Here is a 27,818-nt window from a genome sequence, read left to right on the forward strand (position 1 = left end):
TTCTCCATTTTATTCTCAATAACCAAATGGCTGTACAGTATATACTGTATATATATTTTTAAAAAATGAGCGACAATTGCATTTTAAAAAAATATCTAGTACAGCAATACCTTGCAACTGTAAGGGGCTGCAGTGTGGATCCAGCCATTGCGTGGAAGAGCCTTTAGACTGTGGCTGGTCAAACAGAAAGTCACTGAGTGAACGGTTTAAATTTCTTCTTGCACTGCTAAGCAGATGCGCAGCATAATTCCATAAGACCTGCACAACTTCAAAAGCTACCTATTGGTAGTTGATGCACAACTGAACCAGTTGCTGGTGCCAGTCCGATAGGTGCATCCTTACATGCCAGAGCCACAAATATATTTGGCAACCTTGGATCATGGCAAAGCTGAATGATAGTTCTTTGTGCCCTGTTAGATCCTCCCCCCCCCCCCCCGGCAATGTAAAGTAGGATATGGATGTTTTAAATAAACTGTGAACATGAAACAAAGATTAGAGAGTCTTATCTTCTTTCTTTCTAGATGCTTTATTTGTTTTTGCCAAATGATAAAACAGGATCAAACCCAGTACAGAGCAGGCAGGCAGCTTAAACATTCCAAGACTGTCTCTTTGTTTTGTTTTGGAGGGCAGATATATAAGCCATTTATCCCCCCCCCCACTCCCCACACCATCTCTCTTTCTTCTTTCCTACTTTAGTGCTTTCCTTCTTCTACCTCTGATATGGATAAATACCACAGCAAAGATATGTTTGAGAACCTAGTGGGAACTTGGCTGTTCTAAGGACAAAGATTAGGAATCTCTGGGACTGGAAGTGCATTTTTCAGCTCCTTGTAACAGACTTGCATGTGGGCAGATACAGAAAGGTGGGGGCGGCAAAGGAAGGTTCTATAATTCTTCTGTTTCACCTGCAACTGGCACATTCACTTCAATGGTGTATTCAGTAGGCTCTCCAGACCCCAGCCAGGGTACCGGGGTTCTGTTGAAAGACGGTCTATTGGTGACTTCTTGGTTGCACACAATGATAGGTTCAGGTACCAAAGGGCCAGCATCAAATTCGGGCATTTGGAAGGTCATCAGCTTGGCTGCCTTCTCATATCCCCCATAAGGCACTGCAGTCCTAAGGAGAAGTAGATTGAATTGGCAATCAAGGTTTTAGCCTCAGCACCAGGGACAATTGTATTGACAGTTGGGTGCATAGGGAAGCCCTAGCTATACGTGACCCGGGGACAAAGCCAACTCAGCCACTACTTAGATAATGACGATGCTTAGCTTTATTTCTCAGCTATCCAAAGCAAAACATGTCTGAACCCTGGAAAGGAAAGGAAGGGCAGGGGAATGAGAAACAGCTACGCATAAACGGGAGATTTGGAATGGAGACACAGTGGGCAGAAAAACCACTTCTCCGTTCCACCCTACAAAAAAAGAAAAGACATTCCAAAATAGGGAAGTATGAACAAATCAACATGGGGACAAAATCTTTGTTAATAAATGTATTGAAGGTTTGCAGGCTTCATCTCAAAGTGTCAAAGAAAACAACCATCAGAAAATAATGATGTCACAGTGCAGATTGTGTTTGATCATAATGTTAAACAATCAGAATTTCATTTAAAAGGGAAGGTGGTTGTGTCAGGTAGAGAACACCAGTCTGGCTTACCCCATGTCTTCTACATGACTGCATCCTAGAAAACCAGAGCTTTGTAACAAATATAAACTGATTTGCCCCTTCCCTCCCCTTTTACAGAGAAGTCTGATGATGCTATTGCCAACCCTTAGCATTCCAGTCGTGTGTGTGTGTGTGTGTGTGTGTGTGTGTGTGTGTGTGTGTGTGTGATCCTGCTATCCTTTTGCAGACCCAATTTGTGGCAAACTTCCCCCCACTTAAAATGCAGTTGCGGCACCAGCTGGTCTAGTCTGAATTGGCAAAGTGCTGTTGAGGCCTTTCAGGGCTACTGTATCTTTCATTAGAAGTGTCCTCACTCTCTTTCCCATTGCTTTCTAGGTCGCTCAAGATGTGTGCAGTGATGAGCTTCCCCTTAATTACATAGAAATGAAAGCCTCCCCTGCCCCATGAGAGAGGGAAACAAATGCTTTGTGGGGCAATTAATTACTACTGCTGTATGGTGCTGAACAGAAAGCAACTAGGGGTTGGAACTGGAAGGAAGAAGCAGAGGACTTCTTCTGAATGGGAATTACTTCTGAGTACACATGATAGAAGGATCTTGGTCAAGGGGACAAGCCTTGTCAGATAATATAACATAATATTGTGCCCCATGGAATCATTGTTTTAATTCTGCTTCCAGATTTAATTTCCTGCTTCCAGGAAAAGCAATGTCTCACAATGCTCTCCCAAGGGAGAGTCACTTGGTGCCATTGTTACATGCCTTGGGGGGGGGGGACTTCCTCTTCCCCTTTGTCTAATTAAACTGTTTGTGGTGGTTACTGTTTTTGTTTCTTACTATGTTATGTATTTTTGTGTTTTTACACAGTTAACCACCAGAGGTGTACCTAGGGTCTTTTGCACCCTGGGCAAGGGACTGTATCGGCACTCTCTCCCTTAAAAAAAATCACATTACCACATGCCTTTGTGCCACAGTGTGAGACGGAAAAGAACCTTATCTCATGTTTGATCTTGCCACAACAGCACACACACATATGCGTCACACTCTCCACAATCTGATAGGTGATTCCTTTGGGGGGGGCTGGGCCTATGCCCCCAGTGGAGGCCAGTTTCGTGTGCTCCCCCCCAAGTATGCCTCTGTAATCAGCCCTGTGATCCCCGGATGAAAGGCAGTGCAGTATAGAAACTGAATAAACAAACAAACAAATATCTTTCCCTGCTGTTGTACCATCCACATTCAATGTACCCTCCCCTGCCACTTTGTTGTGCAGATTTCCTCGTAACAACTCCCTGTCAGTTTCCATCTTTCTTCGTGTGTATACTCTCTGCATCTTCTCTACCCAGCCCTTCTCAGTTTATAGGATCATTGATTTGGAAGAAACCAAAATGCCATTTTGCATGTGGTTCAGGTCTACCCCGTGGCTTCACACAATGGGTGGAACCAGAGCCTGTTTCAGTCTTAGCAGGGAACAGGGATTTCCAGTATCAACAAACCTTGGCTATTTTGTCTTGTACTCACAACTTCCCTAATAACCAAACAGCTCATATCCCTTGCATTTAAGGGAAAAGGGTCTTTTTTCCTAATATGAGGATCTTACTTCCTTTTGTTGAAGCTCCAGAACAAATCCGTTTTCCGTTTAACTCGCAATAGTCTTTCTTCACATCCACTGTCAGCCTCCAACAATATATCAAAAGTTTCCCCTTACCTGTTGAAAGATTTATAACGGCAGAGGTCTGCTTTGGAGCCATAAGAAAGGAGGTCAATTGTGAATTCACTTTTCTCTTGTGGGGTCATGCCTAGAGCTCTTTCCCACGGAGAGATGTAGGTCTTAAAAATGGAGACATGCTTCCCACTTCCACCTTTGCTATCACCTGAAATACAACAACAACAACAACAACAACAACAACAACAACAACAACAACAACAACAACAGATGATTAGGTTAATTTTTTAGGCAAAGCAGAGGAACACATAAAATAATGCCAAAGGGGTAGATAAATGTTATGAATTATCAAGTCAAAAGGTGGCAATAGGTTGCTTCAAACAAAATCCAAATTCTGTACCAAAGAATAAGAAAACCTCCATTCAGAATAAATTACGCAAGTTGTGCCATTCTGCATGAATTTACCAGAGTGCCACATTATCATTTATTTGGATGCAGCTGGAATAAGTTAGTAGTTGGAATAATAATAATAATAATAATAATAATAATAATAATAATAATAATAATAATAATTTTATTATTTATACCCAACCCGTCTTTCAGTGATGCTGAAATGTCTGCAAACGTGTCAGTTTCCTGGACCAGGAAGCATAAACAATTGAATGTTTTATGACTCAGGGGTATCCAGATTTGGGGAAAGATAATGCAAAAGGCGGGATTCGGATTGCTTCTTGCTCAGCTGAAACACGTATTTCGATCTCTGGAGCAATAGCCCCCAAACCCTGGCATCTTTCCTCACTTAAGCTTGTGTGTGTGTGTGTGTGTGTGTGTGTGTGTGTGTGTGTATAATGCAATATGCTCACAGATACTTGCCTTTCCCGCCAGTGGTGTCACTTCCTCCGCTACCGTCCACGCCTCCCCCTGTGCCAGCAGATCCCTCGGCGTGGCCTGCTCCTGTTCCTCCAGCTCCACCTTTGCTCCCAGGTTTCGGAGGAGGAACAGGAGGGTATTGCAGTTTACTGGATCCATACTGCCCTACAGTTACACCGCCCACCATCCTCCCACCGCTGTGTGAATAACCGTGAGAATCAACTCCATATTGTCCCCCAGATGGGATGAATCTCTGAAAATGATCCTGGAAGGGAGGAGAGGGAGAGGGAGAGGGAGAGGGAGAGGGAGAGGGAGAGGGAGAGGGAGAGGGAGAGGGAGGGAGAGAGAGAGAGAGAGAGAGAGAGAGAGAGAGAGAGAGAGAGAGAGAGAGAGAAATAAGTGTGAATGTTAAGGTGCAGATTCATTACACCTATTTCCAGCTAACAAAATTCTTATTGGGCCCTATTGCTGCCAGCAGGGTGGATAAAAATCAATCCATTTTTTTCATTTTTAAATTGGAATTTTTAAAAAAATGCTTTTGGAGGAAAAATCTTTCTAAAGAAAGTTTTCTATTTAAGTTACATTATAGTCCAAATCAGGAAATAAGGATGTGTTAAATTATTCATATGTGCTAAAACTCAGTCTAAGTTTTGGTTTTGGTTTTTTAAAAATTGCTTAACCACATCAGTTAACAAACATGGATACATATGCTATAATGTTATTGTTATAGTTAAATAAATTGTTTAAATTGTTATTAAGGAAATGATTGTTTTTCTCCTTCCAATAAAGTACAGCAGAAACGCTCTTCAATTATAAACAGTTAACATTAAACCTCCCAATAATTTCATAATTATCAGTCTATGTATTTCTAATAGTATAACCAAATCAGTAATTTTTGATATAGCTGTAAAAACTACTCTGAAAAATTATTATTCCAAAAATGAAACCTTAATCTGGTTGTAAATATTAAGATTATACCAGAAAGAATGAGTCTTTCTGTAAAAAAATGATTTAAATCAAGTCTTACTGACTAGTGATTTAAATCATGATTTAAATCGATTTGATTTAAATCAAATCCACCCTGTGAGCAGCTATGCCATAGGTGTAAATGCGTTGGCAGGGATGGTTGGGTGACCTCAAGGTTATCTTTGTAAACTGCTTAGAGAGTCTTGTAGTTAAGCAGCATATAAATTATTTAGATAAAATAAAATATTAGAAAGGAATATCAGTGAGAACTGCAACTGGTAAGAGTCTCTGTATCTTTGCTAGGTTTACTTAAATTGTGAACCGCCCTGTGATCTTCGGATGATACAAATTTAATTAATTAATAATAATGATAATAATTAAGAAATAACAATAATTTAGGTTCTGAGAACTAGATTGTTAGGACAAAGTGCCCTTTGTTGCAGTACTGGGCAGCACTCAAGATGTAACGGGCGGTAAAAGGCACAACTAAGACACAAATGGGGACCCAGGTGGCACTGTGGTTAAACCACTGAGCCTAGGGCTTGCTGATCAGAAGGTCGGCGGTTCGAATCCCTGTGACGGGGTGAGCTCCCGTTGCTTGGTCCCAGCTCCTGCCAACCTAGCAGTTCGAAAGCACGTCAAAATGCAAGTAGATAAATAGGAACCACTACAGCGGGAAGGTAAACGGCGTTTCCATGTGCTGCTCTGGTTTGCCAGAAGCGGCTTTGTCATGCTGGCCACATGACCTGGAAGCTATACGCCGGCTCCCTTGGCCAATAATGCGAGATGAGCGCGCAACCCCAGAGTCGGTCACGACTGGACCTAATGGTCAGGGGTCAGGGGTCCCTTTACCTTTACCTTTAAGACACAAATAATGCATACTAGCAGGAGAAGACGTGCTAGGAAAGGGGGGAAATTAAGGTACCAAGGCTACCTGCAATTTTAAACTTGACTTAGTCAAGTTTACCTACAAACTTAGAGTTGGGTTTGGGCAAAAAAAATCATACAAGTGTATGGCATTGATTGGTTGGCAGCTTAATTGACATCTAAGGGAACCTCCTCCACCAATTCTGAAAATTGTAGAAATAGCATTGAGAGAGGTTGATCAGTAGGGTGCCCTTCTTCACCCCATCATTAAAAACAAACACCTCTGCTATGCCATCTGCATGCAGATTTGTTGGGTGTTTTTCCCTTCTACATGTAGCTAATCCCAGCAAGTCATTTTGACTTTTGCCAACAACAGGCAATCTGTGCGCTAACTAGGTAGATGATGTTCATATTATCCAGCTATTTGCCTTCACTAAATACATTTTGCAGGAAAAAAACTAAGTAATCACATAGGCAGCCTGTGCAAATCATAAAACAGAGAGATAACAGCAAACTAAACTGACAGAGCTCTGGGGAATCTCCTTCCCTCCCTTGCCTATATAAATTTCCCATTTTAAGAACAAGGAGAATGAATTCCCTCTGAATGTTAGGAAATATGGGATTGGGGGTTGAGAGGGGGAGAGAGGAAAAGAGGAAGAGAATCCGAGTCACGAAGATTTCATCTCTGATGCTGCCTGGAGCTGGAGGCTGCGGCTGGTAGGGCTGTCTCTTCCCGTACTAAACAGGGAAGCATGGAGTGGCACAAATGCGAACTGAAATCTGCAACTGGTTTCTGAGTTCAGGAGGCCAGTCAACTTGAAGGGTGAACATGTGACGGTGATGCCTACATCTGCAGGTAGGCAATTCCTCAGCACAGCTTCTCACTAAACTCCAGCCGCCAACAACCATCTGGGCTGCTTCCCTCCCTTGCATCTGCTTCCTCTTCTGCCAGGCTAAAGTCCCTGCGAGCGCTTACCAAAATTATGGGCGCCCCAGCCTTGTGCTTATCCAGCAAAAGGAGCTAGCAAAAAGCACCCACTCTTAACAAAGCCACAATTGATCCTCTGAAATGCCTGGCTATGCCCACAATTTGAAACAATCACATGCACATAAACTGGTGGTATTTAGTGGTGCTTGCAGTACAAAATAGTCAGTGCACATGCAGTGAAATGCATCCAGTGCATTTCAGTTACTGAGATCCAATCATGCGCCACCTGGATTTTCTACAGACAGCTCAAAAGTTTGGTGGTTGCCTTCGAGAAGGAGAATGGAAAGCCGGACTGAGCAGGGGGTGAGGGTAGATGAGAGTGAAGAAGGGGGAATCCCTGGGCACTGATCTAACTCAGCTACACAATAACATCAATACTGTAGCCTCTATCACAAAATGTCCCATACAGAACAATCCTAATTTCTAGGCACATAGTAAAGAAACTCTTTTGACCACATATTCCTACCAAAAGAGGCCACAGAGCAGCATCAGTCAGCATGGCCAGTGGTCAAGGAGGATGGAAGGTGAAGGATGACAAGTTTGCCAGCCTTGTCACAAGAGGATCAAAGGAACGGAAGGATGCAGGTGATCAAACAAATGGAGATGCCCACATGATTCTGCTCCTAAGTCATGGGGTATATCGTATGGTAGATGGAGGTCCCATTCAATGAGATATATATGGGTTGGTAAACAACTTCCTTAATTTTGTTCTCTGCATCTTTGTACGGATGCAGTCTTGTTCACCCGCCCTTGAAACAGTTGTTTAGTTTCTGGCCTGTGGGATATTTAAAAGCACATATTCTTTGCTTGCACACCCTCCAGCATTTCTCCAATGGAAATACGGTTAGTTGATTCAATAATAGTATTCCGTTATTATTATTATTATTATTATTATTATTATTATTATTATTATTACCCCCGTCCATCTTACTGGGTTGCCCCAGCCACTCTGGGCGGCTTCCAACAGATATATAAACATAATGAATAATTAAACATTAAAAAACAACCCACTTCCTTAAACAGGGTTGCCTTCAGATGTCTTCATACCCTCCAACATTTCTCTTATTAAAATAGGGACATCCTAAGGGAAAACAGGACATTCCGGGATCATATCAGAAACTGGTTTCTGTAAATCCAGGACTGCTCCTGGAAAATAAGGACACTTGGAGGGTCTGCAACTACTATGTTAGTTGGATAGTCTGGGAGCTGGTGACTGCCCCAGAGCTTCATAATTGATCAGGGATTTAAACATGGGTCTTCCTGCTCGAAATCTGACACGCTTATCTGGTACAGTAAACTGGAACATTCCCTTCCACTGGGGCCTTTCTACAGCTGCACACACACATCCCATGCATTTGAAGTACGCCCCAGAAAGAATCCTGGGAACTGTAGTTTGTTAAGCAATGTGTTGTGCTTTAAATAGATAGTTTAAATAGATAGTGTGGATAGAGCTGCTGTTCAGCAAAAAACCAAGTGTTCTGGGGACAGATGAGCTCCAGCTGAGTACAATTAAGAAGGGAATCTTCAGATGGTGACTTGAAAAGGCCTAGCAAAGAAGGGCTAACAAAACCAAAACACCAGGCTTGGTGGAAGGGAGAGACAAAAGTCCAAAAAAGGAGTCTTCTCTGTGCTTTAGGCAAAATCATGAGCGAACGATGCCAATCAGAAAATAGGCAAAGGGAAAAAAGGGTATTGATGCATCAGGTCGTTTTAGATGTTTGTACATAGAAAAATGCATTAATTATGAAAAATTATTGGGAGAGACTGGTTTTGGGGGACACCAGCAGGATTATGACCCATATTGGCATTATGAAGACATAATGGGGTGAGACATATGGCATGTGGACGTGTGTTGTCTGCAATAGCTATAGGTATGTTTTGTTCAGAGGCAACAGAAAAGGGATAATATGATGGGCTGTTCATCAATATATTCAATGAAGGACCAATTGATCATGGATACAACAGCTGTTGTGAGACCTATCTTGCACAAATTTATATAGTAATAATTAAAGGCATCCAAACTAGTGGCTATTTGCTACATCTTGGGACAATGGATTGCATACATTGATTGTGCAAATAAGTCCTTATTTTTGTCTTTTCTGAATTTACATCCTGCCGACTAACACTCCTAGCCATCATGTCAGGGCTCCTGCCACATTTTGGAACCCAGAGGTTCTGAAATGTGCGATGACACCCCACCCATGAGTTCCCTAGGTTCCTCATTTCACAGGTTTACCCTTCTACTCAAAGAGAGTTATGGGGAGAGGAATGCAGGTTCAGACAATGTGCTGGTATCCAAGGCTCCCCCTTGTATGTTTTAAATAAATATTTAACCCTAATATGAAGTGGCTGAAAGGGGCTCTTGAGTTCTAGCATTGTGTGAGGGCAAGGGAAAATGTTACCTATTTCTTCTTTCCACACTGTTCATCATCTTACACAGAGTTCTCATTCCCCCAACAATCCAGTAACACCTGGTTCTAATTATTGAACAGACAGGTGAACAGTTACAGGTAGGTAGCCGTGTTGGTCTGGGTCGAAGTAAAATAAAAAAAATACCTTCAGTAGCACCTTAAAGACCAATTAAGTTTTTATTTTGGTATGAGCTTTCGTGTGCATGCACACTTCAGAAACGCTATTTAAAGTGTTCTTTCTTTGAAAGCGAAAAAGTTAGTTCTTAGGGTTAATATCGGCAGTGCAATTGGTGTTCCCATTAATAAATATCTGGGCATAATAATAAGAGATACTGGTGAATCTTGAAAGGTTTCCCCCATTCATAATACCTTTAATACAGGCAAATGGTATGGAAATGAGCAAATGAGTAATTCCATCCACAGAACACGAAGCCAAGGGAAGAAATGCTTGCCACACGCACGCACGCACACGCGCACACACACAATATATTTGCAAAACAACTATATTTCTGCAAGCTTGGGAGGCTAGTGAATGAGGGAATGGTAGAGATGAGATATGAGATATCTAGTGAAGAAGACAAGTGAGAAAGTAGATGTGTGCACATTCAATTTATCAGACACACACACAGAGGGGGGCGGGGTAGAAGAGATGGGGAGGGCAATGGTTTGGTTGGGGCATTAGAAAATGTTTATCCTGGCAAAGTGACAATGTGATATGGCTCATTCCTGTTCTGTGAGGTATTAATGAACTTTGATCACCCCATGAGTACACTGCTCATTGCAGCGGGACACAAGACCGAGTGTGGTGCAGCTCATGTAAAAAGTAGCTGCTTCAGACATCAGCGAAGGGCATTTTCATACATTTCACTTTTGTTTTGTTGTTGCTTTCAATGCCTGGAACATTTTAATATAGGACCAAAATGACCCCAAGGCACAGGAGCTGCATGCCTACTGCACACTAAAGGCTGGTATGCATGCTGATGTCCTTTGGACATTTGCCCAAAGTGGCTTGAGTTAGTCACCAAATAGCCTGGCTACCCCAGAGGGCACCTTCAAGTTTGGTGCAGGCTAAGCCTTCTGTTTCAACAAGAAAGAACTCCACTTGTGTGCCCTTCAGGTGCCTCACATGGAAGTCCCAATAGCAGCAACTTTCCTGATGCCGCAAGGCGCTTTGGCTCTCTTTAGTTCCAGCATTTCTATATGTGCTTCAGAAGAACTAGGCAATGAAAAACGATCCACCTCAGGGAGATGGAACTGCTAGGCATCTCAAGGTCCTGACGTCACTGGGGGAGGAGGCTTGCTGAGTTGGGGAGATGCCATGAAGCTCTTTTCAGTGTGCCCTAAAGGGAATGATTGAGACCACCATGTGTGTTTCTATTTCCACCTCCCTGATGAAGAGCTTCCCAAAATGCTTGCAGTCTATGTTATTAACAACACGTCTGGAGTTACAGTCACTCGCCTTCAGTCACTGTCCTTAGCCCTCGTAGAAAGGAGTCTTTAGTTTGAAACAGGGGAAGTTAACACCTCTCCAAATCCATGTTGTGTTGTACATGGAAGCTGAAATCCTCTGTAATTAGTAAGTTGTTATAAGGGAGTCAAACGCCTTTCCTCAAATAGCCTGTCAGATAGTTTGGGAACTACATTCCCCCAGTACTCAAACCACTATTCACAGTTGCTGGGAAAGTAATGCCACCCCCCCCCCCAATATATCCATGACAAGCACTGCATGCTACAAGGATCTGGTTTTTTTGCATGTCACTCCAGCTAATGGCTGGAACCTGTGATAATGCTGATAATAAGCAACCCTGCCCTTACCTGTGACATTTTAAAAAAAATCTATAAAGAGTTAAAATAATACCTGTGAGGTGTTTTGTTGTAATTCTGTACATGTTTATTTAGAAGTAAATCTCCCTATGCTCATTAGGACAGACTCATAGAATTGCTGCCTTCATCTCCTATGTCAGGAGTGAGAGGCCACCTCAGATTCTGAACCCTGAACCTTTCCCTACATCCTCCAAGTGTCCCTATTTTCTAGAGACAGTCTTTACAGAAGCTGCCCTGGTATCTGATTTGATCCCGGAATGTCTTGCTTTTCCTTAGAATGTTCCTATTTTCACTGGAGAAATGTGGGAGGGTATGAAGTTATGTGACCTCCCAGAGCCGAGGAGATAAGTATCTATACAGCCTTTAGAAGACATCTGAAGGCAGTTCTGTATTGTGAGGTTTTTTAATTTCTGATGTTTTATTATGTTTTTATATATGTTGGAAGCAACCCAGAGTGGTTGGGGCAACCCAGTCATATGGGCGGGCTATAACCATTATTGTTGTTGTTGTTGTTGAATAGAATGTACCTATTTTTATTGGGGAATTGTTGGAGGGTATGTACCCCAATAGGATGTGGGTGGTGCTGTGGATTAAACCACAGAGCCTAGGGCTTGTTGGCGGTTTGAATCCCCACAATGGGGTAAGATCATGTTGCTCGGTCTCAGCGCCTGCCAACCTAGCAGTTCGAAAGCACGTCAAAGTGCAAGTAGATAAATAGGTACTGCTACAGCGGGAAGGTACACGGCATTTCCATGTGCTGCTCTGGTTCGCCAGAAGCGGCTTTGTCATGCTGGCCACATGACCTGGAAGCTGTACGCCGGCTCCCTCAGCCAATAATGTGAGATGAGCACCGCAACCCCAGAGTTGGTCACGACTGGACCTAATGGTCAGGGGTCCCTTTACCTTTACCTTTATGTACCCCAATATTGCTAAAAACAACAGCCATTGAAAATAAAGCCAGTCAGTGATCATGTCTGCGACCTGTATGCACCACTAATGGTGTCTGCATGGTGTTGGGGATCCTGAATTAGGAACTCCAACCTCTGGCACTGTCCTGGACCCATAGGTCCTGTGGGAGTCCAGGGGTGGTCTGCAGCATAGCATGGGTTGCCAGCATCCGGGGCCTCGAAGGTGCAGAGGGGGGATAGGAGGGAGGGAAGGAAATGGACAGTGTATGCATGTGCATTCAACTGCCTAACAGCATCTGTGTCACCCAGGAGATGGCAGTCTCAGAGATAAGAAGAGTTGTTCTGTTGTCTGGAAAGGCCACTTCCTGGTTTGCATGGAGAAGCTGTTTACAACAGATTCCAGTGACAGAAGCGCACAGCTGTTTTGAGGCAGCCCTGAGTGTTGAAATTTTGCACCCCTAACAACGTTGCACCCAAGGCAATTGCCCCTGTGCCCCTGCACACTACGCCTCTGGTCTGTGGGCAGGCCAGCAATTATTGGTTGGCATGTAGCTTGAAAAAGCTGCCCTTGTCCAAGGCCTAGCACTTAAATATGGAGGAAAGACTAGAACCTTATTTGCTTGCCACATGGAAGTTAGTGGCCTGAGAAGGAGCAGCAAAGCTCTGCCATGCCACTATCTCTTGCTTCCTCAGTTTGGTTGCAAAACTTAGGGTCTAGGTAATATGTAGGAAGATATCACAATATGCAGAACAGGGCAACATGTGAATCCAGCACATGCTTTGGATTTCCCCCTGGCATGCAGCCTCTGGAAGGCTCCCCACGAGGAATTACAGCCCTTTGGGTTGAAAAACAGACCCCGGGTCTATTAAACTATTTTGGCTATATTTAAAATGGTAGGAAGGGTCATTTGCTTCATTATAACCTATGTGTTTCTCTTTGTATGCTTCGAAAAGCAACTTCAAACACAGTGAGTCAAATTCAAGAATAAAAGCAATCTTTTATAGCATCATGTATATTAACAATGTATATTAAAACATATATGTATGATGTTGTTCTTAACTGATGTGGCTTTCTTACTTCTGAATGGTAATCATCCTTTGCAGTTGCAGTGCCAGCCCTAACATTTGGCATAGTGGGGCAACTAATTTTGAGAGTCATGAAAGATCAGCAAATTGTTCCTGTTGTTGTATTTCTACTCCCAAGGAGAGGCACTCGCAGGATTTTCTGCCTCAGGTGATAAAATAACTTGCCTAGCCTTGGGCTTTATGCACCTTGCCTGGGAGCAAGGGAACCTGGGTCTGTTCTTAGCAGGGGCAGGACAGCAGGTAGATTATATTTGTTTTGGGGTCCCTTGCTCTGTTTTAGACTCCTATGTGGGAACACAGTTGTCAGATCTCTATGTATGTATATTTATAAATAAACATCTACCACCAAAAACATGCCACACATCTCCAGTACTTTCTCCTCACAAGTAAATAGTTCCTATAGTGACTGCCCCTGGAACTTCAAACAATTTGCAGAAGTAGGTAAGCAATATTATTGGAACATTATTATACGAGGGAGATAGTACGGTGACCTGCTTTTCTGCCTCATCCTCTAGACAAGAGGTCCTTGTTCCATGTTATCCTCAAAAGATCAGGTACCGTAGGCTAGGATGAGAGGGACTGACCAGCTTGAGTCCGTTCAAATGAGCTTGACAGCAGGAATTTGAATTTGGATGTCTTATATCTCAATCCAACCTACTAACCCAAAACTGCTCTGGTGAGCTGTGGGCCTGATCTGGTTTACCAAATGATTTCAAATGCCCCCTCCCGAATATATCCAATCATTCAGCAGCAGTGCTGCCAAAAAAGAGTGTTATTATTAACTACTATGCATTTGTATGGAGGTATACACCTAATTTGAAGATCAGTATTTGTATTAGGGCCAGCTTTTATATAGGCACAAAAACAAACTTCACCAAGAACCACAGCCGGCCCTGCCTTTGGGCACTTTTGACAGCATACAACCATCTAGGTATTCTTTTTCGTCTATGATCAGCATGGCCATGGACAAATGCAATTAACCACACATTTCTATACTTTTCTATACTTACCACAGAATTGTCAGTGAACATATCTGGGTTGTTCTCATATATGAATTTCTCTACCCTTAGCTGACGAAGTTTGAACATCTTGGATCCCTTGTTGGTGAGGAGAGAGAGTTCTTCTAGCATCACGTCCCTGGGGATGCTGATCTTCTTCCCCAGGTTCAGCTTGGACCCTTCTTGTGGCATGACTGAAGAACAACAAGGACAATGTTACAACTACAAGAAACCTACATTTTGACCTCTTTCTTCATTCCTCCAAACCAGTGCAACCAGAGCAGTTAAAAAAACAAAAAGCCTATAAAGTATGACTGGTGGAATTGGCCTTCTCTGAAGGGAAATTATGGGCCCTTGATAATTTAATAACAGGTAAGAAGAACTTAAATGACCTGGGTGGTAGGATTGTAAGAATCTACATGTGCTGGTGGGGGTAAGCACCCTTCTTCCCTTTCTGTAAATATTGTGTAATTGATTCCATTCCCATAATATTGGCAAAATGTAGGCTTGGGAACATACATTTGCACAGTGCCAAGCAGCTGACCTTTTTCGGTGGTGAAGGTTTTATTGCAGCCAAGCCCAAGGGAGCAGCTGATGGAGCTATCAGTGGCCTGTTGTGACAGGTTTTCGATACTTTTTGCAGATAAAAATCATTTGAGTCCACTCTGACTTTGATTTCCCCTGTATCATGAGTGTACATGGTATACCGCCCAGTTAGGTTTCAAGCGTTCGCTTCCTGAGACTGCTTGAAGGTTTGCGGCCTACCGTGTTGTTGCCCTAACCTGTGTTGCTTCTAACAGGGTATGATCCCCACAGCCTTTTAAATAAATCTGCAGTAGGTGGAACCAGAGCCAATGACAGTTGGGATTTAGTCACCTTACTCCTCCTTGTTGAGTTACATAAAGGTAGTACTGACACTAAGGAGGAGGAGGACGTAGACAGGCAATGCCACCCCTTGGAGTGGTTGGAAGAAACCGGTGGCAGCTGGCTGAGGGCAAGACCGATGATGCAGTGCCCCCATTCACCCAGATGTACCAGCCTCCACAGTGCACAGGTTGCAACTAGACTGGGCTACAATTATGTTTTCCAAGTGGAGCTGCTTTTAAAGACAGTTCAGAGATCGCAGCTGGTTCAAATTTTGGCCCTCCAGCTTGCTGAGAGGAACAAGGCAGTTATTGACTCTGTACCACGACTATGCTGGGTAACAATGAGCCATTTCACTGCTAGTTTTAACCTTTGAAAGGTTATTTGAACCTTTCAAACACAAACTTACCTCTGCCATTAAAACCAGCTGCTGAGGCCTTGCTCTCTGACCCATCATTAGCAAAGATTAGATGAATTGACACAGGGGCAGGGATTTTTTAGGAGCAGCTCTGCTATGGTTGAACCCCCTTATGTGAGAACTCTCATTGCTTTTAAATAGATTCTGAATGCATTATTAATGTGTGTTTTTTTCAGCTGGAACTCTCCAGAACTCAGTTCTGGCACCTGTCAGGTGGGCGCCATTGCCATTCTGCGAGAATGAGGGAAGTGTTCATTGTGAGTTTCAACACCAATTTTTCTCGAAAAAATAACACTGATGTCATCTATTTTACAACACTTTTGTGCATGTTTTCTCCTGACTCAGGTATATATTACTGTGGGTATGTTTCTTTTGATTAAATTGGTTTCAGTTATAGTTTTATTGTTATTTTATTATTAGCATTGTTATTTTGTTATGTAAACTACCTTGCAAGTATTATTGCTAAAGGAAATGAGTGTAATAAGTAAATAAATGAAGAAGCAAATAATGGTCTTGAGTGGCCACCATCTTGTTACTAATCACCGAAAAGACACACACAAAAATCCTCAATCTTGCCCTGTAAAAATTCCTACATCATTGATGTCAAATTGTGTGTCCTTGCAAACCGTTTGTTACATGTAATGCACACAATGGTACCTTTTCCAGTCATGTTTCTTTCATGTAAGAAGTATGACCAGAAAAGCCACATGTTGCCATATCAAAAGCAGTTATTATGATCTTCCAACGAAGGGGGAAATAACAGACAAGGTTTTGTTATCTGCTATTTCTTCAGCAACTGTGTGTTGTTTTCTCCCTGTGGAAGGCCAGGGGATGGTGACCATGGTTGTGTTCCAGAAGCAGTGGGGTTGGAGCGCAAGTGGAGGACCACAAGGAGTCAAGACGAGGGATAGACCAAGCCAGGAGAGAGCAGGGAAGTGTAGAGCCAAGGGGATGAGGGACCCTGGCAGGCCCAGAACAGCTGGAGTGACATGAATACCAAACAGTTGAGCAAGGAGAGAACAAGGGTGGGACTTCTGGATCCAGGTTATCAGAATTAATGGGTGTGGAAGGGACGAAGGAGGACATAAAGGGAATGAGGTTGAGACAATTTTGCAGGAGGAGGAAGTAGAAAGAGAGTGAGATTACCTGAGAGCTAGAGAGGAGGAGGAAGAGCAGTAGCAAAGAAGCCATCACCAGCCAAGCTTAAGCAATAAGTTTGAGGTGGTGGGAAGGGGCTGTGTCATGTGTGTTATTATGTGCAGAGCAGAGATGCCCTGCACTGGAAGAAAGTATCTATACAACGTTGACATTGCCTCTGGCTATCCCGTAAGTGACATTTAGAATCTTAACCATGTTTACTTCTATCTGTTCTGCTTAGCAAGCACCAATGAGTTTCGAACATGTTCAGTTTTTTGTTCTGCTCACCCTACAACTTTACCCATCTTAAGCAGGAGTTACACGCTACCAGCTGTCACAGACAAATGGTTCTTTCTCAGTTAATGGCAATATCACTCAGGTGGCATTAAGCAGGGTTGGCGCTACCTTTGAGAAGCAATTGCACTAGCCTACGAACTAAAATTACTTCATGCCAACCTGTCGTCCTCAGTTGCTTATTCTATGAAGTGGAGATCTGAACTCTCTCGCCATGTCCACTTTCACCGTTTACAGCAGATACCAGGTGTCAAAAGACAGAGCAAAAGGACGGATCTCTATGGGTCATTGTCAGAACAGATGTTTGACCCAAGCATGTGTAGATGGGCATGGCATTTGCACACCTGGCAGCAGAATTCTTAGTCTCTCTATCTCTGTTTCTTTTCTTTTCTTTTGATGATTTCCATCCTAATCCAAACAGAAGTTGGCAAATTATGCTCATTAGAAATTCTAATGTGCGCTAGCCCTGACACCAAGAAACATACAGATCCCAAATTTTGGTCTTTGCCATTTTTTAAAGGAAATGTCTTTATTTAATTTTCCCAACCACATGCAAACACAAACAAACAAAACAGGCTGTTAACATTTCATTTCTAAGCCAGCGATCCTGGTTGCCTCTCATGGCATCTAGTGTAACAGTAACAACTGTAGGGGATTCAATTGTTGCTTCTTCAGCAGGAATCCACCATGAGAACCGTAACAATGGAACCTCTGTGATTTTGTTGACGTTTCCGCAGTACAGAGCTGGGATGAGCCCAGTTATACACCACACAATCGGAGTAACACCATTTCCCTCACCTTGCAGAGTCTGAGCTCTGCATATGCTTGAGGCCCTAAACTTGATGGCCACCTGGTCCTAAAATTTGTGCCACTGTTAACACCCCCCATGGTTCTTAGGTCACAGCTGTTCATATCCCAACCCCAGCAGTCACTTGCTGTGGCTGCTGTGCTGATAAACTATGTGCACAGAATGCTGGAGGCCATGCGACAAGGTTTCAAGCAATACTGAAGCATTTCAGCCAAGGTGCTGCCGTTCATTTACTATACTGAATCAGAGCTTTGTGAGGCTTGCTTGTGCAAGTATATTTCTGCACCCCCCCCCACCAACAAATCAAAGAACTAGAGATTCAGAATAAAGCCATGCCTGTTTTCCAGTCAAAGCAAGATGATTAAACGATGAACTTCTTGCCCGACTCTTTACCGCCCTGTTTGTACTGTACCTTTAAAGTGGTATTATGCCACTTTAAACAGTCATGGATGCCCTCAAAGGATCATGGGGATTGTAGTTTCTAACAATGCTGAGAGTTGTGAGGAGACCAATTTCCTCTTATAGAGCTATAGTCCCCAGAGTTCTCTGAGCTGCAGTCCCAAGAGTGGCTTAACACTCAATCCCTCTTCCCAGCGAACTCTGGGAATTGTGGTTCTGTGAGGGAAATAGGGAGTCTCCTTTCAACTCTCAAAACCCTTAACCAACCAACTATAGTTCCCAGGATTCTTTGTGGCGAGACATGACTGTTTAAAGTGGCATAATACTGTTTTCAGTGTGTAGTGCAGGAGGGGCACATTTGTCAGTGTGTATATCTAAATAACCTTTGCTGCTGCAGTGCTGCTTGAAATCTAAGGTCTTAACATCAGTGGCAGTGAGAAATGCCAATAAATATCCATATTTTCTCCCCAGCTGGGAAAATATGGGTAGTCATTGCGTCCCTCACTGTGCCATTCTTCTGCTTGTGGGTTCCATCTTGTAAAAGAAAAAGAAAAAACTAAACATCATCACATACAGTTTGGCTCTTTGGGGAAAGCCCTTTGGCCCTGTGAATATTCTAGAACGCAGGAGACTGTTGTAGTCCTTCTACATAAGCCGTAACTTAACCACCCGTGACTCTTCATTTCCATAGAGAAGGGCTTCTGTGTGGCACTCCACAGATATTCTAGGGAGGAAGTGCCCAGAGAGGATTTTATGTCTGCGATCAGGTGCATGTATATCTTACCTTCTTGTGTTAGTTCTAAAATGAGTTTAGTAGGCTTTCTCTTCTTATTGGGAGCCGGGGTTCCTGCAAGAGGCATGCTGTTTCTGTACAAGAATAGAATAGTGTAAATGAACTTCTCATTCGTATTAGGTTAAATAAAGAGCTGTTGCCTCTTTCATGATTAAGTTTTATTTTGTTTGCTAATCCCTTCCCCCTTCTGGCATATATAGAAAAAGTGTCTACCAACTTCCTCTCTCAAGACAAAATGGGCCAGTCTACACAGATGCTTCTGGAATCTTTCCTAGCCCCAGCAAACTCTAAGGAACAATGATGGCACATGACCTGTTTTTCATTCTGGCTGTGTATTTTGCAGTTTTGGCCAATTTCAGTAATCACTTCTGGCAGTTCCCCAACTGCGAGAAGTGAATTTTCAGGGAACCAGGCAAAGAGCCTTTCCAGTAGTGGCACCCGTCCTGTGGAACGCCCTCCCATCAGATATCAAACAGATAAATAGCTATATGACTTTTGGAAGACATCTGAAGGCAGATCTGTACAGGGAAGTTTTTAATGGTTAGTGTTTTACTGAGTTTTTATTACTGTATTTTGTTAGGAGCCACCCAGAGTGGCTGGGGCAACCGTCAGATGGGTGACTAATAATAATAATAATAATAATAATAATAATAATAATAATAATCACCAACAAGAATTTCATGACTTGGTACCCAGCTGCTGGGTATGTTTGAGGTTCGTTGAGGTTCACCTAGATCTCTGGTCTACAGACGAGTCACCTCAGTACAGAGAACTATATTCATTAATTATTATAATATACAGAAGGATGTAGCAAAACAACAAACAAAATTGAGTGATGAATAAGCTATGCAGGAGATTTTATTCAGTAAAATAACTGTGTAGGCTGCAGACTTGGAAAGTAAATGAAAACAAATAATTTGATAATGTGGCATGTCCCTGAGGACAGAAAAGACCAGGAAGCCTCTTTATTAATTTCTAGGCCAAAGAAGCTAAGGAAGAGTCTCTTCTAACACTGGACCATATAAATGTTCCAGATACAGTATATTGTTAAAGACCTGATCAACAATGTTTAATAGAAGTTGATACAACATGCTGTATGGCACAAACGTAATCTGATGATTAGTTTACATATTATCAGATTTATTACTTAAATATGTTACTTAAAAGCCTAGCTATTTAAAAAAGGTCACATCTACATTGCACCAGAATAAGGTTAGTTATTGGTGCTTTTCTCTGAAGTGTTTTGTTTTTAACAATGGGTGTATCTATATTGTGCTCAAGAAAATGTATGTTGGTAAATGGGCAGATTTGGTTTGAGCAAAAAAATTAGCTCTGTCACTAACAATTTCTGGCTGTTTCAGGTATTCCAAAGATGCAGGTTAGTCTGCAATATGTGTCCCCATGTGTTTCTCACTTGAGTTATCAATGTTCTATTCTTTCTGGTTTCAGTTATCAATAACGATGCGATTTGTGATGTTGTCTTATTTCATTCATTTTTCTCAAGTTATAGAACCCATCCCACTTTACACCTTCTTCTCTTTTATAAATGTGATACATCTGTTGTAAAAAGTGTAAAAAATAAATTGTACAAAATTTATAATTGTTTTCAAAAACTTTGACATCTGTTTCTCAACATGAATCCCAGCCACAAATTCTAGCATGGCTTTGGTTTACATAATCTTACATATTTTTAGGGCTGCCATATCCCCCAAAGTGGAAATCCAGACAAAGTTGGGGGTCGAAGTTGTTTAGCTTTCTTTGGGAACATCTCCCCCCCAAAGGCTTTTCTGGGAATATTTTTTAAAAATTAAAAATAGTCACCCTACTTGCCATATGTCCAGGAGATTACTTGTATAACAGTAAGCTAAAATAGCAGAATTCATTATGGAAAAAAAGATTTTTCATTTAAAAAAGAACTACCACCACGCAGAGCACTGTAATCCTGCAATCGCTCGAAGAATCTCGCTCACTGTGCTTGAGGGTGCAAAACACCAAATTGCGTGACATTTTGTAAGCGATTTCAAAAAGTGCAAACTTTGTCCACATCCCCAGTCAAAGGCACAGCTGGCAGCTGGTAAGACATATACCCTCCCTACTCTCAAAATACCCTTAGCTGAGGCCAGGACAAATAAAGACAAACATGGGACAGGATTAGCCCCCTACTGCAACAGTTAAGTGATTTCCATTCTTCCATTGGGCTGCCTATGCGTAGCCATATGTGTAGGTTACACAAGAGGGAAATGAGTGAAACCTGCTCCTTACAAGTGGAGCTACCAGGGGAAAATATATATTGGGGTGGGAACAGAAGGGGCAAAGTGCATGGGTGTGTGTATATGTCTAGCATGTTAAATTTATGATTAGGTTGTGCTTGGGGGAAAGCAAATGGAAGCAAGGGTGTGGCAAAAGGGACCACCCACTGAAACATCACCGCACACATGACCAGAAAAAAAATGCACTAATAAACTTCCACATTTTGTAGCCCAATGGTAAAGGTCCAGCATATGTCCACTTTCCTTTCTCTTGCATTGATTTTTTTTAAAAAAAACAGCACATAGAGCTTCTTAACCTATCCATTCTTAAGGAAATCAGCCCTGAGTGCTCACTGGAAGGACAGATCGTGAAGCTGAGGCTCCAATACTTTGGCCACCTCATGAGAAGAGAAGACTCCCCAGAAAAGACCCTGATGTTGGGAAAGATGGAGGGCACTAGGAGAAGGGGACGACAGAGGACGAGATGGTTGGACAGTGTTCTCGAAGCTACGAACATGAGTTTGACCAAACTGCCGGAGGCAGTGCAAGACAGGAGTGCCTGGCGTGCTATGGTCCATGGGGTCACGAAGAGTCGGACACGACTAAACGACAACAACATTCCTCATAATCACCTCACTAACATTTGGGTACATTTGCAATGCCTATTATGACTATATTAGTTACGCCTCAGTTTTTGACAGTACTCAAACTTCTGCATTGGCACCACAATCCTATATTTCTACTCAAATGTAATTCTGCTTGTTTTCCATTGAAATGCTCTTTGCCTGCATCGCTATAGTGGACCCACTCACAGTGACGCCCAACGCAGGCAGCAAAGGTCTAGGCAATGTTTATGTGTAACAAACCCAACAAGAAAACATTCTGGGATTTTAAATGGACCACAACTTTTATTATAGTTGTAGGTAGGCTTTGGCTCAGCCATTGGGTGCATATCCAATTTCAGCCTCCAGATGAATGGCAGATGTTTGAGTGGGGTCGTGCCTGAGATTATGGGACTTCCTCAAAACATGGGTCTACATAGGTAGCCCATGCTTGGATTTTCACTAAACCCCTTCTAATGGAGTACCCTGCGATCGCTCCAGTTTGGTTTAGAGGTGATGCACCACTTCACACCGACCCGATATTAAAGGATTCCACCCAATGCCTTATCTGCCAATCTGCCAAAAGTTGTACGGTAACTATTTGTTATCAGGGAGGCAAAACCTCCAAACAGGGTCAATCTTGTTTGCAGGAAATTCTTTCTCAGATCTGAATACGGTCTGAAACTTGCATGCAGCTGGCCTTTATAGCTGGGCCCTCTGGCCATCTGATGGCCAATTTGAAATCTAGGGGTGGTGGACTATCCCACCATCCTTTGCAGCTGGCCAGGGGAATTCCGCAACTGCTGCCCACACAACCGCAACTGCTGTCATTTTATTACACTTGCATTTTACCCGTTCTTCTGTAATCATAGCTGTCAAGTTCTCCCTTTTTAAAAGGGAAATTCCCTTATGCCGAATAGGATTTCTCACGAGAAAAGGGAAAACTTGACAGCTATGTCTGTAATGGAACCTGAAGTGCCATTCATGTGGTTCCCGGGAGGTTAGACCCTGCTTAACTTCAGGAAAGTGGTAGTCTCATTGATTAGACAGAGAAGGTAATGATTTGACCAGGAGACCCCAGTGAGTTTAATTCAGGCTTCCTCAAACTCGGCCCTCCAGCTGTTTTTGGCCTACAACTCGCATGATCCCTAGCTAGCAGGACCAGTGGTCAGGGATGATGGGAATTGTAGTCTCAAAACATCTGGAGGGCAGAGGTTGAGGAAGCCTGGTTTAATTGTTAAGAGACATTTTTAATCTCTCTCTCCCTGTCCAAGAGCCAAATTAGGTTTGACTCAGCAGAACCATAATTTAGATCTACCACCACCACCACCCCCAACTTCAAGGTAGCTATAGGGGGCTGCCAATTTATTAAAGGAAATGGCACTGTGGGAATTTTTGTGTGGCCTCCAGGGCCTGCTGTATACCTGAAGGAGCGTCCCTACCCCTATTGTTCAGCCTGGACACTGAGGTCCAGCGCCAAGGGCCTTCTTGTGGTTCCCTTACTGCGAGAAGCGAAGCTACAGGGAACCAGGCAGAGGGCCTTCTCGGTAGTGGCACCCGCCCTGTGGAATGCCCTCCCATTGGAGGTCAAGGGGATAAACAACTACCTGACATTTAGAAAACACCTAAAGGCAGTTTTTAATCTGTGATATTTTAAAGTATTTGTTGGAAGCCGCCCATTCTTCAAATGTTTCTGTATCATAATACTCAGTTCCATTCTGTTTTAGTTCTAAATTCATTGCTGGCTTGTAATCTCTTTCCTGCACAGAATATTCCTTTGTTAATGGCAGAAAAAAATTTACTTGTTAGAACTACTGGTTTCTTGTTAATATATCAGAACCTCTGATTGGCCTACTGCTCCTATTTGGGAACAAGAAGTCTATTTAGAGAAAGCAACCATGGAGGTCCCGAATTTCTTACCGAACAGCCTAAATTTAGCACCCAGGTCATCCCTCTGACATTTCCCTATGCCAATGGTACCCACACTTCTACAGGCCTATTCCTGCTGCTCCCTATATGGCTGCCTAAAGAGACTGGCCAACTTCATACCTGGGCAAACAACTCTTTCTGTGATCCTCCCAGCCATCACACTCCTTCCTATATTTTTCACATCCTATCAGAAATTGTGTCTCATCTCCCATGAAGCAAGCAGCCACCATATTAGCCAAAGGTTTTGTGCAGGGGTTCCTCCATTAAAGTAAGCAAATCATTGCCCCCAAATCATGAACATCATGAACATTAACTGGAAATTTAAATGTTCTTATATGTTTCCCAGAATCTCACCAATCAGTGTTTTCTGGTTTCCTTAGCAGCCGCTCTGGTCTCTGTATACTGCATTTTGCCTTTGAGAACCTCAACATTTTTGAAAGACCGTGTAGAAATGGATCTATTTACCTATGTGCCACATTCCTACAAGGTAGTTATAGGTTCAATTCAGTTCACAAGCAAAGGTGGATCTGCCTAATTCACATTTTATGAAACAATATGTGAACGGAAATGCAACTGTTCAAAATTCACACGTCTCCGAATTTTGCAATGCAGTTCGCCAGCCAAGCAATGTGTACAAAAGTGCACATACTGAGATAAAATATGCATAAAAATTGATATATCGGTGAAAATAACATTAAAAAATGCATCATTTTTGGAGAAATAGAACTATTAGGGAAAAATAAAATGCTTTGCTAAAATGCGGTAGGCAAAAATTGCAAACAAAAATGTGTCTACGAGGAGAAATTTGTAGTGTTCATGAGATTTTTTTAAAAAATGAAAACTGATATGGAAATGTGGAGAACTGTACTCAGATTGGAAAAATGAGAAACTGACATAAACAAAAATGGAATTATTCACCCATTCCTAGTCATAATAAGGCAATAAAATGATAATTAATCTGTTGTTGTACACTTTGAAAGTTGATTATAGATATAGGACAATATTTTGAAACTTAGAAATTTCTTTTCTCAAAAACCGACTGCATAGGAAAACCCCTTCCATTACTTTTGTTTTTGCTAATGCAGAAGTTATTTACACCAGTAGGAACAAAAGCACAGGGATATTATTTGACCACAAAATCCTAATTCACCCTTTTGCCTTCCAGTTTTTCCCTTGGCGAGTTGAGGAATGTGTGTTCGTGTCTGAGACAGGGAATTTAACAGATGAATTTGGTTACATTCATTTGCTATCCATCATTAAAATTAAGGCTGTGGAAGTGGTTAAAAATAAAACAAGACCACCTTTGGACTTCCAGTTTTGCTTTTACAATTATGTGGGAGAGTTCTGGCAATTGCACCCCAAACTCTCAGCCATGAAAAAAATAGGTAGGACTTATTTGACAGATGGCATAACTGGTAGAATCTAGCTGTCCACGGAGCTGATTGCACCTTCTATTTAAAGCAGAAGAAGAAATCAGCTAGCTGGACATCTAAATTCTGCTGTTTCTGCCATCTGTTCTCCAGTCTCTGATTAAAAGTACAGAATTGCAAGCATTAAACTGAGAGGATTTGTGAAATGTATCCATTGCAAGCAAGGTTTTTCATTCATTATTCTTAGATTTCAAGGGCAAAGGACAGCATTACTCTTGTCTCAAAAGACAAAACACATTTCCCCCTGTAATTCCTCATTTGAGCCCAAGAGCTCAGGCTGGGCTAGAGCTCCTTCATCTTAAAACTGCTTTTATGGTATTTTTTCTATTCCATTTTGAACAGTTTGAGGTGAGAAGTGAAGGCTGATTGTTGCTGTGTAGCACCTTGGCCAGAGCAGATGAGAACCCTACAGGTCAAAAAAATGTCTTCTGGAATGGAGTTATTTACTGATTTCCACACTTTTCTTTCTAACTGGGATCCATCCAACAAGTGTGAACTCCATGTCATGTAGTTGCCAAATGAGTATATCTCCAAATCAAGGGCAGTAGATGTGCCAATTAAATGCCCCGTATGAATACTTCAGCAAGACCCTGGACAGCTGCTCCGGTGATAGCGAAAAGGAGCAGAAACGACCGGTAGCTGACAAGGCATTGGTGCTACTACCTGACCTCATGGGGAATGGGAAAGAATTTCTGCTGTAGTATTTATTACCTAGTGGGATAAGTTAGTAAGTGGGGAAACATGGGAGGAAACACCCTTATGTGCAGTATACTGAGATACATCCAAGAGAAAGATCTGATCTATTTTGACATTTAGTAAGGCCACGAAAGGAACGGGAGAGTTGGCAGCCTTCCCAAATGTCCTGGATGGTAACTTAAAACTGCTGAAGCTGTCAGTGCCAGCGGTGACAATTTTGAGTGGATCGCTTCAAGAAAAAGGGATCTCTGTAATGGTCATTGTCCCCAAGAGCGGGACTTCAGCAGAACTTTGCTTTTCTAGTGTAGGAAAGAGGGTCCGCTGGATTTAGTGGTTTCGGGAGCGTTTAGGGAGGAAAGGGGTCTCAGGCTCACAGGTGCAAGTACTTCTTTCTGCCTACTTTGCCTGTTAACCCCCCACCCCACCGCCAGGCAGTATGCTGCAATGCAATGCAGACTTTCCACCATTTGTTCTGCCCCCTCTCTTAATGTCCCGTCCCTCCTAGCTACCTTTCCCGGCTCACCATCACCTTGTGGAGGCACTCACCTCAGGCACGCATGCACAGGCCACTCCACAGAGCCTCCAGCAGCAAGAGCAGACCTTGGTGTGTCTGGCGTTCTTCGCTTGCTTGGTCTTGCAGGAGGCTTGGTAGCTCTTCCTGACCCCCCTGGGTATCCAGGGGCCCACACACTCCCTGCTCAGGGTCTGCACGGCACAAAGTGCTGATGTGGAGTGCTGCGAATTTGACTCTTGGAGACACTGCTCACACAGACATCCTGGGGTTATTAATAGTCAACGGGATCTCGGAGTCCAAGAGTCTCAGATAGCACCAGCCCAGGCAAGGCTGGGAAGAGAGAAAAGTGCATCTCAGCACTCCCACGACAGCTACCTCAACCTGGGGCCAGGTACCGAGCAGGGGACCAGCTCTGTACATCACTCTCCTTCCTCTGGGTTGTAAACATTGCTGCTACCTGCATGAAAAGCTATATGAATTATATGTTTGAAATCACGCACTTAAGGGCAATCAGCTGTAAGCTGATAAGAGATGGGTTGGTTGGGGCATGCAGTTCTGCAGAACTTGGCAGGCAGCTATGTGAGATGAATGGGCGTGGAAAGGTTATGGGGCTCGGAGGAGAACACAGATGAGCAATAGGATCACAGCCCCTCTATGTCCGTGCCACGTGTCACTTCTGCTGCCGTTGGCATGGTGGTGACTCAGTGTACTTGTTTCAACTCTCCAGTGCGCGAAGCAGGAAGAAAATAGACACTTTGCATTTCAGTTCACCTACTTTTACCAACAGAAGTATGAGTACTTGCAGCAGACGGGGAAATTATTTACCTTCTAAATTTACTTTTAACATTAATAAGTTGCCTCTCCATTTAGAAAGCCTCAGAGCAGGGAAGTAAGGCATGAAGCAACCCTGACTCCTTGAGAGGAATGTCTGTCAGGAAATCTGGAGAAAAGCAGGATTGTGGGAATAGAGGTCTCCCCCTGGATGACCTATTTATTTAACATTCATCCAGGTTTGCTTGCACAAAGCATACACAGAAGTTAGTTTATATCCTGTCTTTATTGAGCATTCATTCTGATTTGTTTGCATGGAGGTGCAGACAAGGTGTACAAGAACAACGAGCATTTATGTCCTGTCCTGCTCATCATTCCTTTACCTTGTGCTTTTCAAAGTGTTCCCCCATCACTTTCCACAGTCCATTTCTTTTTCAAAATGGATTTGTTGCTCTAGAGGGTAGACTGCTTTAATTTTTGCAATCTAAATGTCTCGCAAAATATTAAGCAGTCTGGAGGTGCCCTAAGAGAAACACAGGGAAGCAAGGGACTGGAAGCACAAGGCATGCCAAGCAAGAGCTGCAAATGTCAAAGCAATAGTGAAGGCGGTGAAGGTCCTGTGTGAGTGCCTGGAGGCAGTTGGAGGATGCATGAGGGCTAACAGATTGGGGTTGAATCCTGACAAGATGGAAGTACTGTTTGGGGGGGGGACAA

General features: G+C 42.9%; 1 protein-coding gene across 2 annotated transcripts; it reads right to left on the reverse strand.

The window, feature by feature from the left end:
* Positions 1-649: 649 nt before the first annotated feature.
* On the reverse strand, positions 650-27,545 carry MYOZ1 (myozenin 1). Of its 2 annotated transcripts, XM_035137946.3 has the most exons (6): positions 26,366-27,545; positions 18,905-18,987; positions 14,213-14,394; positions 4,156-4,417; positions 3,325-3,490; positions 650-1,117 (listed from the first exon to the last, which is right to left on the reverse strand). In XM_035137946.3, exons 2-6 carry the CDS (start codon positions 18,978-18,980, stop codon positions 886-888), a joined length of 918 nt encoding a protein of 305 aa, XP_034993837.1. In that variant the 5' UTR covers positions 18,981-18,987; positions 26,366-27,545; the 3' UTR covers positions 650-885. The 2 variants fall into 2 exon arrangements, with proteins under 2 accessions (XP_034993837.1, XP_034993838.1); XM_035137947.3 differs by lacking the exon at positions 18,905-18,987 and having other exon boundaries at positions 26,366-26,580.
* Positions 27,546-27,818: the final 273 nt, after the last annotated feature.

This window comes from Zootoca vivipara, chromosome 5, assembly GCF_965207765.1.
Source record: "Zootoca vivipara chromosome 5, rZooViv2.hap1.1, whole genome shotgun sequence".
NCBI classification, from domain to species: domain Eukaryota; kingdom Metazoa; phylum Chordata; class Lepidosauria; order Squamata; family Lacertidae; genus Zootoca; species Zootoca vivipara.

What these genes read in the sequence shown, in the direction of transcription:
- MYOZ1 (XM_035137946.3), bottom strand. Translation starts at nt 18,980, where the DNA reads ATGCCTCTTGCAGGAACCCCGGCTCCCAATAAGAAGAGAAAGCCTACT. An exon ending in TGTTCACTGACAATTCTGTG is followed by an intron (nt 4,418 to 14,212) that starts GTAAGTATAGAA and finishes CCTCCCTTCCAG; the next exon opens with GATCATTTTCAGAGATTCAT. An exon ending in TGACACCACTGGCGGGAAAG is followed by an intron (nt 3,491 to 4,155) that starts GCAAGTATCTGT and finishes GTTGTATTTCAG; the next exon opens with GTGATAGCAAAGGTGGAAGT.